At 39.7% G+C, this 15,595-nt stretch overlaps 1 protein-coding gene across 1 annotated transcript in view; it reads right to left on the reverse strand.

The window, feature by feature from the left end:
- Positions 1–14,564, reverse strand: part of NCAPG (non-SMC condensin I complex subunit G) — a 50,962-nt gene extending 36,398 nt beyond the window's left edge. The window contains exons 1-5 of the mRNA XM_036764935.1: positions 14,277–14,564; positions 6,305–6,508; positions 5,536–5,764; positions 2,116–2,261; positions 1,728–1,812 (exon numbers count right to left, since the gene is read on the reverse strand). Coding sequence (XP_036620830.1) covers positions 1,728–1,812; positions 2,116–2,261; positions 5,536–5,764; positions 6,305–6,508; positions 14,277–14,387 — 775 coding nt within the window. The 5' untranslated portion in view covers positions 14,388–14,564. The remainder of the gene's footprint in view (positions 1–1,727; positions 1,813–2,115; positions 2,262–5,535; positions 5,765–6,304; positions 6,509–14,276) is intronic.
- Between the last annotated feature and the right edge of the window lie 1,031 nt (positions 14,565–15,595).

The following is a 15,595-nucleotide window of genomic DNA, read 5'->3' on the forward strand; positions in this document are numbered from 1 at the left end:
CTCACACATCACAGTCACAAATGTGTTCATAAGAGAGGCAGAAATGGCATTTAAAGAGGACAAAAACAGGAAAAACAGCCAAAGTAGACCAAGTGTATGGTAAAATTAGTGCTGGAAGCAACATAACTGTGAAAGCATTGAGGAACAACATATTTAAAAGTAAGGAGATGTAGAAAAATTTTTTATTTTAAATAAATATTAACTTTATTAAAATCAACAGGTAATCATTAAGAGCAAAAGAAAATCAACTGACAGAATATAAATAACTACTGAACTATGTACCTACTCTCCAAAGTATACAATTATGTATACTTTGTATACATATGTATTTGTATTTGTATTGTATACATTTGTATACAATGTATAATTGTATACATATGTATACAAGTTATGGATATGTCGATCAAGGGCATTCTTGATGAGGGTACTAGCAGAGAACAGACAGGGTCTCAAGAGATATATTCAAAAATAGACATCTTCACCTTTTCAAAACTAAATGAAAGCTATCGAAAACATAAGAACCTATTGTATTCACTGTTTCTTGATTTTGAAAGAGGGTGATTGGAGAGAGCCAAAAGTCACCTACAGGCTATTTTAAAGGTGTCTCCCACTCATATATCAAAATCATTTAAGACTTTGGAAGATATAACAGCAAAAATAGCACTATTCAAGGAACCTTTAATCGTAAACAAGAGAGGCTTAAAACAGCCTTGCCAAAGGTATTATCACTATGATGGAGGCAATCCAGTGGAGAATCCTGTGGATGGTGAAGTCCTCCAGATGCTGCTTTTGTATAGTATGCTAATTGCTCTAAGTCACAAAATGCTGTAGTCTCCTGGAAGAGATCTATAATCATACAAAGTGGTTGCCTTGCGTATCCACAAAGGAAAGAGCAAGTAGATGAAGAATTCTTACTGGCCAGAACACAACAACAAACACTCAGATTAACATCCCATAGGGCCTTCTCAATAGTATGTTTATCTGAGACAGACAGTACAGAGTGAGGAGTTGGGCAAAGGATCAAACAGGAGAAGGATAAGCTAGATTTCCTTCAGCAAACTGCAAAGCTCTTTTACCCACTCCAAGCTCCCATGAAAACAAAGGCTCAAATTTTCAATACTTACATTCTAAAAATATTGATAAATGGCAGGGAGATACAGCATAGAGTTGTCTCCAGAGAATTAAAAATAAGTCTCATACAGAGGGCAATGGAGACTCTCCTGGTGGATTTGTGTAGGCTACAACATCTAATCAAAGGAGAACTTGAAAGAACAAGACTTATACTTCATCAAGCAAATGTAAAAGATGGGCTCCTCATGTGTTGAAGGTGAGAGATAACAAGTGGAAACAGCCAGGGCATTCCACTGGTACCCTCACAATGACAGGAGAAATCAAGGAAGTCACCCAGAATGTTGGGTGGACTGTTTTACTTGATTTTTGTGAGAAGAGGGACAAGAATTGCACAGGATGGGCTGGTATAGATGGGTTCCATTAAATCACGGATGTATTTTAGTTCCCACTTCATGGGTTTATTATGAGGTCCATAAAAGATAATACAAAACACATTTTGAAATTTAAAACAATATATAACTATCAATTATTAGTATATGCAAAGCAATACACCAGATGCTAAGGGAGATGTTAAGATTGACAAAGCATGACCCTGATCCTCAAGGTAAGCTAATCCTAAAATACTATCAACTCTTATACTCATATACATTGCTTACCTGATCTGTCATTAAGTCCTTGTTGAAGTAGCTTTACTCTCTGAGCTATAGACAAAGCTCTTATATGAACCTTTTCAGCTAGAACCTTAAAAAATAATTGACAGAGAAAAGTTAAGTTTCATTAACCTGGAAATATGAAAAAACCCTTTATTTTTGCTTTACGTAAACATGGATTTTACACAACTCCTTTGTCCCAAAAGAAAAAATAAGCACACCTCTATAAATTGATTTTTACCAATTTAAAATGACAAAATAACAGATTTCCATGAAACTTAATTCTTTCTGTGATCATTATATTACTAAATAGTTTTTCAAATTAAATTTCAACATTAAAGCAAGACTCATATTTTTAAAGTATCAACATGTAAGATATTTAAAACTCACATACCTGATATGCCAACTTCCTGACAGACTCATTCACATCCCTGGTACGCCCAACGATTTTTGACAAAGTCTTTGCTGATGGAGCAATACAAGATAACACTGCACGCCTCACTTCTGAACTGGAATCATTTTCAAGTAAGATACTATATGCTTTAAAATAAAAAGCAAGAGAGAAGCAAATCAAAACAACTCTAAGGTACCACATCACACCTATCAGATTGGCTAACATGACAAAACAGGAAAACGATAAATGTGGGAGATGTGGGAAAGTTGGAACACTAATGCATTGTTGGTGGAACTGTGAGCTGATCCAGCCATTCTGGAGAGCAATTTGGAACCATGCCCAAAGGGCTATAAAAATGTGCATATACCCTTTGACCTAGCAATACCACTTCTAGGGCTGTAGCCCAAGAGATCATAAAGATGGGAAAAAAGACCCACATGTACAAAAATAATTATAGCAGCTCTTTTTGTGGTGGTCAGGAACTGGAAATCAAGGGGATGCCCACCAATTGGGGAGTAGTTGAACCAGTTGTAGTATATGAATGTAACAGAATACCACTGTGCTATAAGAAATGATGAGTAGGCAGACTTCAGGAAAATCTGGAAAGACTTATATGAACTGATGCTGAGTGAAGTGAGCAGACCCACGAGAACATTGTACACATAACAGGTACAGTGTTTGAGTACTGATTTTGATAGTCTTAGCCCTTCTCAGCAATCCAAGGACCTAAAACTTTTCCAAAGGACTCATGATGGAAAATCCCATCCACATGCAGAAAAAGAACTATGGAGTTGGAATGCAGAATGAAGCAGATTCTTTTCTCTTTTGTTTTGTTTTCTTTTTCATGGTTTTGCCCATTCGTTATAATTCTCCTATGCAACATGACTAACGTGAAAATGTGTTTAATAGGAATGTATGTGTATAGCCCATAATGGATTGCATGCCGTCATGGGGAGAGAAAGAGGGAGGGAGGAGGAAAAAATTTAAAAGTTATGGAAATGAATGTTGAAAACTGAAAATGAACTAAATATTAAAAATAAACTAAAAAGTAAAAGAAAAATTTCAGCTGCTTTAAGGTTTTTCATCATTTGAATTACTAGAGTAATCACTTTATCCATTCATATGAAAGCAATGCAAAAAAGTAACAAAATTACAAGTAAATATTACAAAAATACTTCAGAATCATGCACGATATAGATAGTGCACCTGCAGATGTTCTTTTGAGCCTCATAGTGATGATCCTCCTCCTGTGGAGGAGGAGGAACAATGGACTTGGAGGAAGTCCTGAGTTTGAATCCAACTTTGCCACTTACAATTGTGTTACCTTAAGTCACTGCACTTAACTGAACCTGTTTTCTCATCTGTAAATCGGAATAATCATATTTACATTAGTTCTTTCTATGATATCACAGGACTGGCACAAGAATCAAGTGAGATAATGTTATAAACTGCAAAGAACTTTTTATCAGCTATTATTATTTATTACATGGGACAGGCAATAAAACTAAGTATTTCTTAATGTATTCAATATATAATTAATGGAAATTATGCCTAGAAATATTAATTGAACATTACTGAAAAGGTAATTTCAGACCTGTATATACTTTCAGTATGTCAATAAATCTTTATAGTAAGCACATACTATGTACCAGACAGTGATGGGGATACAAAGAGGGGAAAAAACACAGTCTATGCTGTCAAGGTGTTCATATTATAATGGGGGAGATAACATGCAAATAACTGTACATATAAGCTATATGCATTGTAAATGGAAGGTAATCTCAGAGGGAAGGCACTAGTAGCAAGGGGCCAGAGAAGGCTTCCTGAAGAAGGTGGGATAATTAGAATGACAATAGCAGAAAGACATATGTTGAAAAAATTTTGCTTAAATTTATTACTTAAATATAAGAGCCAAACTAGATACCTACATGAACAATGCCATTTCCAAAAAATTTTAAGCATTCAATTTCAAGTTCTATATACAATTAGAGGCCCACACACATATCTTACAGGCACTCATTGAGTCTGCTGCATCATTATAATCGAAATAGCTATAAATCAGTTCAAATTACATTTGAAATTATTTTTTTAAAAGAATGAAGACTAAAATTTATTGTAATAAGACACTCTGGAATGGGGGTGTGTGAGCAACTCGTTCACTCCACAATGAATATCACTCACTGATGAAGTCGGGAAAGCTTTAATATGAGCTTGCAAGTCAGGTGTCCTACGAATAGGCACACTGCATAGAAGAAAGAGCAAGCTCTACACACCTAATCCCAACCCCAAAGTCCCAGCTGCTTCCCCATTTGCTGGGTACTGCAAAGTATACAACCTCCCAGTAAGCCTACTACACATTACCCCTTGATATGTTCCCCCTCCCACCACACGTACTGCACGACCACTAAAATGAGCCTTTACTCCTCCCAGAGGAGGAGAAGTTAATATTCATGAGCTTCCTGTGCAGGAGTACTCCAAGCAAGACTTAACCTTTACCCAACTTAACTAACTTCTAACCCCGAAACAGGATAAAACCAGTTGTATCCTGTTTTACCCAGTTCTTCTGCTGACCGTTACTCCAGATTTATGGAGACAAAACTCTTCCGTTATATCTTTTGGTTTTACAACTCGTTCCTTGTCCCATTCCAATAACTTTGCTGATGTAATTTAACTTTTTGTGGAAACAGAACTCTGCATGCTGTTTCTCATAGAAGGGAAGAGACTAAGCAATGTAAAAACTAAAGACATCAATAAAAATGTTTTTTAAGAAAGAGTAAAGACTACAAAAATATTTAATAAATAAAACTTAGAGGCATCATAAGACAAACGATGAAGCACAAGATGTCACAATTATGGTTTACATTATTTTCTCAACAAACAGGTTTACTAAGTCAACATAAAGGACTGAGGCTAAAAATTAGTCACAGTTAAGATTACAGAAAAGGTTATTATAGGTACAAGGTCATCTAGAGTTGCAGAGGTCATTGAGTCTAGACCAGTGCTCATTGTGCAGACAAGGAAACTGAGGCCCAGGTAGGTTAAGTGACTTGACAAAGGTTATATAGACAGTAAATGGTATAGTTAGGATTCAAACTCAGGTCCTTTGCCTCCAAATGGTTGAAAAGAAATTATACAAAGGATGCTAGAAGCCCTTTGGCTTAGATTTTAGACAAATCCAAGTTATTAAAAGTCCATTTTAAAGGCCTTTAGTTTTTTAAACAGCTATCTGTTCTGAAGAGTACTAGAAAACTTCTCTTGACGTTGCTACCTGGGAAACAAACATTTGTTCCTACATTTCAAACAGTTTACGTATAACAGAATAAATCGTGATTTGAAAGGCTTCTATAATGGCAATTAATTTCAAAAATGCAATTATTGTTAAGTAGTGAAGTTGAAAATGAATCAAGACGTTGCACATACCATTAACTACAGGACAATCATCATCCTTGGGATCCTGAAGTCTAGCAAGAGCCAGAACTGCCTGAATTCTCACATTTGGAATTTTATCTTTTACTCTAATAAGCATGGCTTCATTAATTTTATCAAACAAATCATCATCAATCTGGGCATTTTCCGGCATACTTCCCAAAAGTTTATTTATAAGATGGCACACTCTAAATCTAACTGCATTGCTATTTGCTTCATGAGACTAAAACAAAAACAAATCAAGAATTAATCATAGGATACATTGCAGAAATGACATTTAATTCAGTTTTTCTCCAGAATATGTACACAAATACATTCCAGTTTAAGAAGTTTACATTTCTTAAGTTTCTGAAAATGTATAGGACACTATATTGTAAAATATAAAAACTATACCTATTCTCATCTACGTGCCCTAATATACACTTTAAACCTTGTCCAAATAAAACTAGTCTTAAGAATTGATTCCTCAACATGCCTTTCCTTGCAAAATTCAACTTGTTTAAACAATATTAACATTAAATTACAACATTAGTTTCCTCATCAAAAATACACTGTAGGAAAACGTAACATATTTATATCTTAAATGGTCATTTTATTAATATTCTGCATAGATAGTTAAGTTTTAGGAAATTAATATTCTTCTAAATGTTTACATATAAATGTTTCATTTTCTAAATAGTACATGCCTAAAGGCCTTGTTAATTCAGCAAATTTCCTCAATAAACACACTCCTAAGACATCTTAATAATGAATCATATAATACCTCCAGAAGAAAAGTAAACAAATCATTTAAAAGGGAATTTTCTTCATCTTCTTCATCATCTTCTTTCTCTGATTGGTGAAATGAAGTAACAAACTTAGCAGCAAAATCTATTACTCGCTCCACAGCAGGTTCCCGCTTGTAGATTACCATAGCATATTTAAGATAGTGAATGAATTCTTTAAAAAAAATTGTTTTATCTTCCACCTGGAAGGCAAAATAAATCCCTCTTAAACATATTTGTAAACCTATTTATTCTCAGAATTACCTTAAGGCCATAACAAATATTAAATCACTATTCAGACAAATTAAAATCTTTATTTTTTTCCTAAATGAAATATTGGCAATCATCAATCAACATCTTACTCCAAGGTAATAACCTTCCGTTAGTATATCACTAAGAACTCAGATTTCTATAGGGCTCTAAGGTTTACAAAGCTCTTTTCATAAATTATTCTGTGTTCATCCTAATAACAACCCAATAAGGTTGCCTATGTACATTTGCATAAGTGGTAAAATGAAAAAAATTAAACCTAGATTTCACAATCAAAATCTCAAGAGTTGGCGGGGACCTAAATATCCATCTACTCTAGCCCATAAAATTTCAGCATTTATATTCTTATCATATAAGATGCTGATTAGAAACCCTCCCACGGACAGCAAGTCCACTGCAAGAAACTCCAATGTGTCAAAAAAATATGGACAACTGGATTTTCACTGTATATGTATACTGTGGTGCTTAATAAATGATTACTGATTGATTGATTTTGATTCTTCTAAATATCCTTGAATCTGTCCAGGGAATACAGTACTTTTGGTGAAAAGTACCCAACAGAAAAACTGTACTCTTTTATGAGGAACACAAAGACAATACTATCTGCTCTTGTTGGCTATGCCATCATAAAAACTTATTTTTGATATGCCACTTGCTATGCATATTCGTTTATTCACATGAGGCAGTATAGTACAATAGAAAGAATATTAGTCTTGGTACAAGAAGATAAGTGGTTGGGTCCCAGTCATACTACTTATTGTGTTAGCAAAGTTACAATCTCTCTATCACGCTGTCTCCTCATCTGTAAAAATGGGGTATATCAGACTTACTCCACCTCACTAAGTTGTGAGGAAAGCATTTGGTAAAACACTTTATATACAATGTCCTGACCTGAAATGACATAAATTGTCAACTCTTCTTCAACTTAATAATGCTACTGTCTTGGAGGGTGGGGTGGGTACCAACTGAGCAAAGGGACTTTCAGAGGGTCACAAAACCTGTACGTGTCAGAGGTCAGACTTAAACCCAAGTCTTAATAACACTCCAGAGGCCCTCCATTGCGCCATAGAATAGTTAAATATCAGTTACTATCATCATGCGAACCTTTTCTATTATCTGCCATTGCAATATTCACTATTTATGATTATCATCCTTCCCACATCCCATCCTAATAACAGCATAAACATATGACCTGGGCAAGAAAATGGACAACAAAGGACCATAGATTTAGATCCAGAAGAGACTTTAGACATAGATTTAGATCTGCAAGAGACCTGAGATACCCAAACCCCTTGTTTTTAGCAGTTCTGTCAGGCAGCCTCATGAAGCGTCAGTTTCCTCTCAGTAAAATGAGCTCTTATTATCACATCTATATTCCCTTGTTGAAATGCCCAAAGTAAAGATTAAAAGAAAACCCACAAACAACTTTTAGGTAATGTAATATACTACAAAATACTAGACTGAGAATCAAAAGAGCTGGGTTCTAGTCTCAGCCCAGCCACCCTGAGTAAGCCACTGCACTTTACTCATATAGAAAAGGACACGACTGGAATAAAAGAGCTTAGATCTAGATTCCTCATTATACTGAGGAACTAAAGCAAACCTTTTATGCCTAAATTTTGTTTCTAATATCTTCAACTGGTGAAATTAAAGTCCAATATGCATGGCAAGCAGCATATCAAAAATAAGGTTTTATGATAACATAACCAACAAGAGCGCATCGTGTTGTCTTTGTGTTTCTCATAAAAGAGTACAGTTTTTCTGTCTAGTACTTTTCACCAAAAGTATAGTATCCCCTGAAAATCCAAATAATGTATAATCAACAAAAAATACTTTTGCTTAAATACAGATAGTCCTCAATGGTTAATTTTATTCATTTTTGAGACTTTGCCTTTCTAGTTGAAATTACCTCAGAGGCTCTCAAATAAAAAATAAGAAAATAAAAATAACAATGGAAATATGTCTAAGAGAAGTCAATGAAAACACTAAAGGTAAAAAGGTAGAAAGCTATTGTGACAGTGAAAATTCATTCTAGTCAGGGTCTTTGAATAAGTAAACAAAAAAGCACTCTTCTTCCTCTAGCAGGGTCATTTATTTTAAAAGAATATGAGTTGCAGTTACTTTTAATATTTCATAGCATTCTACAGTTTGTTTTCTTAAATAGTATCCTACAGTCTTGGTCCCAGGGCCTTCTTAGCCAACCTGCACTTCAGTCTTCAGCCCCTAGGTGTCAAGGGGAGAGAAGGAGCCTGCACCAATCTGGATCCTAGACACTCAGATCCCAAACACACATTTCCTGGCCAATCTTCTTCAAGGAGATTTCCCAATATCTAGAACACACTGGGCCTCAATCTTTGACCCAGGGCATTTGTAGAATCATGAATGGATCTATCAACCTCCCAGTCACCTGGGACAGCCTTGGCCTCAGTCTTTCCTCTATGTTCTTTCCCGGTCTTGCACCAGCCCTGTGCCTCGACTTAGAGAGAAGGCATAGACAAATCTCGTCACCTGCTTCTCTCAATGGTCCTCTTCCCAATCACTGGTATTCTGCCTGAGTTCATTCCTCAAGTCAGTCTACTCCTGCTCCCAAATCCTCGCCACACCCAGGGATTCTGAACCCCAAGTGCCCAATACAAAAACCCTGTTCCTCTTCCTCAACGGCTCACTCACTCCCATTCTCCCAAACCCATTGCCCCAATGTCCCACTCCAGATCTGCCCACCCCCTTGACCTCTTCAAACCCCTGATGAATCCGTTTAACTGTACACTCCATTCCCTTGTCCTATCAACAATCATGATTTACAAAACACCAACCTTAGCTCCCAACATCTGCTTCCTTTGCAAAAAAAAAGAAAATCAAAGAATCATGCTGACTCAGTCTACTAAAAGTTTATGCTACATGACCTCAGCCAGGGCCCTCAATGCAGGCTCTCCTTTTACGCCACCCTAATAACAATCGGTTTGATACTCTAGTCACCACAGGGGCTATTTTAAACTTTTTCATCTCTTCCCAAGCCTCCCAGAGCATCGTCATTGTTGTTCAGTTATTTCAGTCGCGTCTGTCTCTTCGTGGCAAATATTCTAGAGTGGTTTGCCATTTCCTTCTCCAGCTCATTTTACAGATGAGGAACTGAGGCAAACAAGGTTAAGTGACTTGCCCAGAGTCACACAGCTAGCACGTGTCTGAGGCCAGATTTGATCTCACAAAGAGGAGTCTTCCTGACTCCTCCATGGCACTAATCACCTACAACCTACCTACAATCTCAGCTTAGGACCTTACTTCATAAAAAAACTCCCCCATTATCTCCTCCTTCACCTTTGTCTTAAATGAAGAGGCGGCCTTTCTCCTTGCCAAGCTAAACCCTTCCACAAGTACTCTTGATCCCATCCCTTCACATCTTCTCCAGATCATCCCTACTAACAAGCCTTCTCTTTTTCTAATCCTCCATCTTTCCCTATCTCCTGGGACTACTATATGACTCCTCATCCCTAAAAAAAGAACAACTCCCTTGAGCCTACGCTCCTGGACAGCCATCATCCTACAGATCTCTTCCTCCTTTTTAGCTAAGCTCCTTGAGAGAGCTATCCACGTTAGGGATCCCTCCCCATTCTCTTCTAAATCCTCTGAAAAAGGCAACAAAGTCAACAACAATCTGCTAATTTGCCACACCGACGGCCTTTTTCTTAACGCCTGTCCTTTCCGACCTCTCTGCAACCACTAACATGGGTGATCACTCTCTCCTCCTAGATAGTCTCTCCCTCTGGATTCTTGTGACAATGGTCTCATCTGGTTCTTGTCCCACCTGACTACTCCTACCCAGTTTCCTTTGCTGGATCTTTATCCAAATCATGCCCACTAACCATGGGAGTCCCTGGAGTCTCTGACCTGGACCCTTTCCTCTTTTCGCTCTGCACTATCTTCACTGATCTCATTAGTTTCCGTGGGTTCAACTCTCATCTCTATGACATCATTTATTTATTCCTCCGGCCACATATCCAGTCATAAGCTCACTCCAGAGTTCCAGTCCCTTACCACTAATTGCTTTTTAGACAACTTGAATTGGATGTCCCACAGATATCTCGAACTCAACATGTCCAGAACTCATTATTTTCCCCATGCTCCTCCAAAAATCCCTCCCCTCTACCCAGATTCCCTATTACAACCCAAAGTACCAAGCCCCTTCCAGTCACCCAGACTCACAAGCCTCAGTGTCACTCTTTACTCCTCACTCTCAACCCACATATCCAATCTGTGGTCAAATCCTGTTGTTTCTACCTTCCCAACATCTCTCCTGTGGAAGAACAGGAAACTTCCTCTTCTCTTTATGCAAACCACCATCTTGGCAGAGACCCTCATTATCTCTCACCTAAACTATTTTAACAGCTTTCTAACTGGTCTGTCTCCCTGACTGTCTCCCCCCACTCCAATTCACCATACACTCAGCTGCTAAAATGACTTTCCTAAGTATAGGTTGGCCCATGTCATTCTCCTACTCAATAGACTTTAGCAACCCCCCTATTACCTCCAGGATCCAATGTAAAGTCCTCTTTTTGGCATCTACACCTCTTCCCACCCTGGTTCCTTCCTACCTTTTCAGTATTCTTACACTTTACTCTCCCCTCCAAGTACTTTTGCTTCCAGCTATACTTTGCCCGACACAGAACACTCCAGCTCCTGACCTCAAGCATTTGCACTGTCCTCTGTGGCTCAAATGCCCTCCCCTCTCACTTCTGCCTCCTGTCTTCCTTCAAGTCTTACTGAAAATCCCCCCTTCTAAAAGAAGCCTATCCTGCTCCTCCTCCTCCAAGTCCGAGATTAGCTCCAACCTATCCTGTCTATATCTTGTTATGCATACTGCAACTAGACTGTGAGCTCTTTGACAGCAGGGGTTGTTTTTGCCTTTCTTTGAATCACCAGGGCTTAGCATAGTGCCTGGTACTTACTAGGTGCTTTTTGATTGATTCAAGTGAATAAATCAATAATATCTGTCTTATCTCATTTTCTTTTAATATCAGAGTGAGGTTGAATCAAGAAACAAACAATGCTGTGAAACAGAAAAATTAGATTTGAACAACAGTCCTAATTGGCAGTAATTCTAATAAATAGGACATCTGCTGCTTGAGGACAGAGAATGTCATTATTATCACTGTATCTCCAGCATCAAATTGATGCTGTTTAGACTGTGGAAGCCCCCTTGAACTCCCCCTGAATCTTCCCACTAGATGAGGCATTTGCCTGAGGCCATAAGCCTTTCATTATTGCTAGGCCCAAATCTCTAGGCTAGGCTAGCCTAGCCCTCCATTGTCTGGCTGGTTTCCACCCTTGATCTTGGCAAAGTGTCAATGCCCAAATCTGTTACCCTGAAACTAGCCTAGCCCTACACTGTCTTAATCTCCAGATAGCCTTCAGCTACTTCCCACCCTTAATCCATTCTCTTAGTTCCTCGGAGTCTAACCTCATCCCAGTCCCATCAAGCTCCTCCTTAGACTGCTCCTCAAGACCCTCCCTAAACCCCTTCTCCCATCACCCCAGGACCACCCTGGATCCCTCCCACAATCTTTGTGTATATAAGTTTCATCTTGCCTCCATGAAGGTGCTCAGATTCCATCTTGGAATCTGGCCCGCTTGTGAAAACAGCATCACAAAGGGTGAGATTTCTTAAGACAACCCAATATGGCAAATCCTTAACAAACTTTGTTTTTTCTTGGCTGAGAAGGCTTGAGTCGAATTCATTTGGCAAGACCCAGCCCGTCGGAATTTTAGGGTCTCGAGCACCCCCTCAACCCCAAACCTCATCAAAATCAGTGCTTTCTATGAAAGAACTTCAAGTATACTAAATGTGATTAAAATTTGAAAACCTGGGAAAAGACTTAATTTAACTGAGACTCTGAAATTCATCTAGAGGGGTGGAGAAAGTTGCAGATGGTTTATATTATGCTTTAAATCCCACATTCTAGCTGAAGATTCCTGGAACAAGAGGACCTAGGTTTGAATCCTAATTTTACTACCTGTGTAAGCCTTGCCTAAATCAACTCTTGTCAACAAACATTAGAGCTTACTATGGATGTGGGAATTTGTTTTGCACACATATTTATTACAAGGGGTTTTTGTTTTTTTCCCTTTTCAATCAGAGGAAGAAGAGAGAGAGGAAAGTAAGTTTTTGTTAATTGAAAAAATGAAATTACAGGATGCAAAACCAGTTCCCACTCTCAAGTTTACATTCTAATAGGGGAAATAACATATAAAGAAATAGGTACATACAGAGAAAGTAGAATATAATTTTAGAAGGGAAGGTTGGGGAAGGAGACCAGGAAAAGATTCCTGAGAATACGGCATCTGAATTGTCTAGAAGGAAGCCAGTGTTTCTAAGAGACAAGAGTTGAAGAGGCAGAGCATTCCAGGCCTGGGGAGCAGCCCGTGCCAATGTCCAGAGTCAGAAGAATGAAATGCTTGAGGAACATCAAATCAAGTAGGCCAGAGTAGCAGGATGTCACAGTCCTGGGAGGGAAGTAAAGTATATGACGAGAAAGGTATGATGGGGCCAGGTTGCAAAGGGCTTTAAAGGTCCAAAAAGGTCATGGGCTGCCAGGTGATTCAGTAGATGAGAGTGCTGGGCCTGGAGTCAGGAAGACCAGAGTTCAAATTTGGCCTCTGATACTCAGCTAAATGACCCTGAGCAAGTCACTTAACCTCCCTTTGAAACCTCCAGTTTCCTGGATTGTAAAATTGGGATGATAATAGCACTGCCCTTCCAGGCTTGTGGTGAGGATGAAATGAGATAATTGTAAAGCACTTAGTGTAATGCATGTTCCACAGTAGGAGTTATATAAATGCAAGCTATCATTTTATTAGCATTACTATCAAATTAATATTATTATATTAGTATTTTATATGATTATATTATTATTATTTTTTGTTTAAAAAAAGGACTTTCCTTTTGATCCTGGAAGTGCCAGCCTAAACTAAGCTAAGCACTCTGCAAAAATTATCTCAAATGATCTTCACAACAACCCCGAGAGATAAGTGATAATCCTAAAATGAGACCCAGTTTACAGATGAGGAAACTGAGGCAAACAAGAGGTCACACAACCAGTAAGGAAGTAAGAGGCTGGATTTGAAGTCGGGTCTTCACCAACAGTTGCCCCAACAATATTAATTAATGGCTAACATGTACACATTGCTCTAAGGTTTGCAAAGCACTATGCACGGATGTACACATACATATATACATACACATACATATCTCGGTTGATCCTCACAAGTTTACCATGAGGTAGGTGCTGTTATTATCCCTCTTTTACAGATGGGGCAACTGAGACAAAAGGAAGTTATTAAATGATTTGCCCAGGGTCACACAGTAAGTGTCTGAGGTAGGATTAGAATTTGGGTTTTACAGACACACACCCCTTACATATACGCCCTCATTATACACACATCCTTACACACCCACCCACTCATTACACATACATCCTTACACACACATCCCTTACACACCCATCCACTCCTTACACAAACATACCCCCTCTTCTCCATTGCTCTCTCCATTAGCCCTCGCCCTCCCCAGGAGGGGCCACAGAAAGGGTAGGGCCCGGCACTCTCTCCCGGGGCCCCCCTAGCGCCCGATAAGGGTCAGGGTCGGAATTCGAACCCAGGCCTGCAGACCGGCAAGCCGGTGCTCTCCCGCCCCCTCTCCGCGCTCACCGTGCTGTAGGTTCGGCTCAAGCCCGCCACCAGCTTGGCGTGGTTCTGGTGCGGCTTCTGGGCCAGCTGAAAGGCCTCTTTACTCTGCAGTAACTTCTTCTCCGCCCCCATGCCGGCGGTCCTCCGAGCTCCGTCACGGCTCAGGCCGGTCTTCGCCTTCCGTCAGGACAACAAAGCCGGCCCTGCCCCTCAAGGCGCTCCGAGAACTTCCAGCTGCCGCTCCCGCCACTCCCAAAGCTCTGAATTTCAAATTCTTCCCGCACTCGGACAAACTCTCGCGAGAAGGGTGCCAGAGGCGGAAGTTGGTGCCTAAGCAAACCACGGAGCATGCCCAGATACCTTGGCGCATGCTCAGTCATCCCTCTGCCCTATGGTTTCCATGGGAACCAACGGGCCGCTTCTACCAGAGTGAGCCGGAGGTGAAAGGTGAAAGGTGAAAGGTGGGAGGAAGTGGGCGTCTCTACGACCCCAAAGACCACTTTTTAGAGCGAAAACTCTGACACCCCTACCCCCCCACCCCCGCATCCCGGGTAACGGACAGTAGTAGCGATGGGTCCAGAGAGGCAGGTGGTCCGCGGAGGCCTGCTCCTACGGTAGGCCCGGAGCCTCCCGAAAGGCATTTTGGCAGGTTGTGGTTTTCCACTCTGGGTTAAGTCTGGACCATCCGCACAGGAGTCAGCGGGGCCGGGGGGGGGGGGTGGGGGGGTGGGGAGAGGTTGACACCTAGTAAGCGCCTAATGTTTGTTAACTAACTGACCAGAAACAGATCGTGGGGGAAAGCTTCCTATGACACCCTTACCTGCAGGTGCCCTGTCCAAAGGGGATGTAAATTTTATTTTAACCTCTGCAACTTTTTTTTTAAACTCAAAATCATATGCATAGTAGTGTTCTAACTGGGCTAGAAGAGACATACAAGCACACTGAACTCACAGAATTGTAGAATTTGATAGTTGGAAGGAACTTGCCGTATATACGCTAAGGAATCTCCATTATAATGTATTTGACAAAGTGGTGAACTAACCTGTGCTAGGACACCTCCAAGAGAGACCCGCCACCCTCACAGAAGCCCACTCCACTCTTGGACAGCTCTGTTAGGAAGTTCTCCCAACATCATGACTAGAGTCCTTCACAATTTCCACCTATTGCTGCTGGGTTTTCCCTCAGGGGGTAAATAAAGTCTGATCCCTTCTCCCCATGACAAGGTGTCAAAAATCTACCGTCAGCTATCATATCCCATCCTCCTCCCCTCATATATCATGGACTTAAGGCCATCTTACCAATGTACTTGAACTATGAAGTCTAGAATTGAAGACAACTCA

Source organism: Trichosurus vulpecula, chromosome 6 (genome assembly GCF_011100635.1).
Source record: "Trichosurus vulpecula isolate mTriVul1 chromosome 6, mTriVul1.pri, whole genome shotgun sequence".
NCBI lineage: Eukaryota > Metazoa > Chordata > Mammalia > Diprotodontia > Phalangeridae > Trichosurus > Trichosurus vulpecula.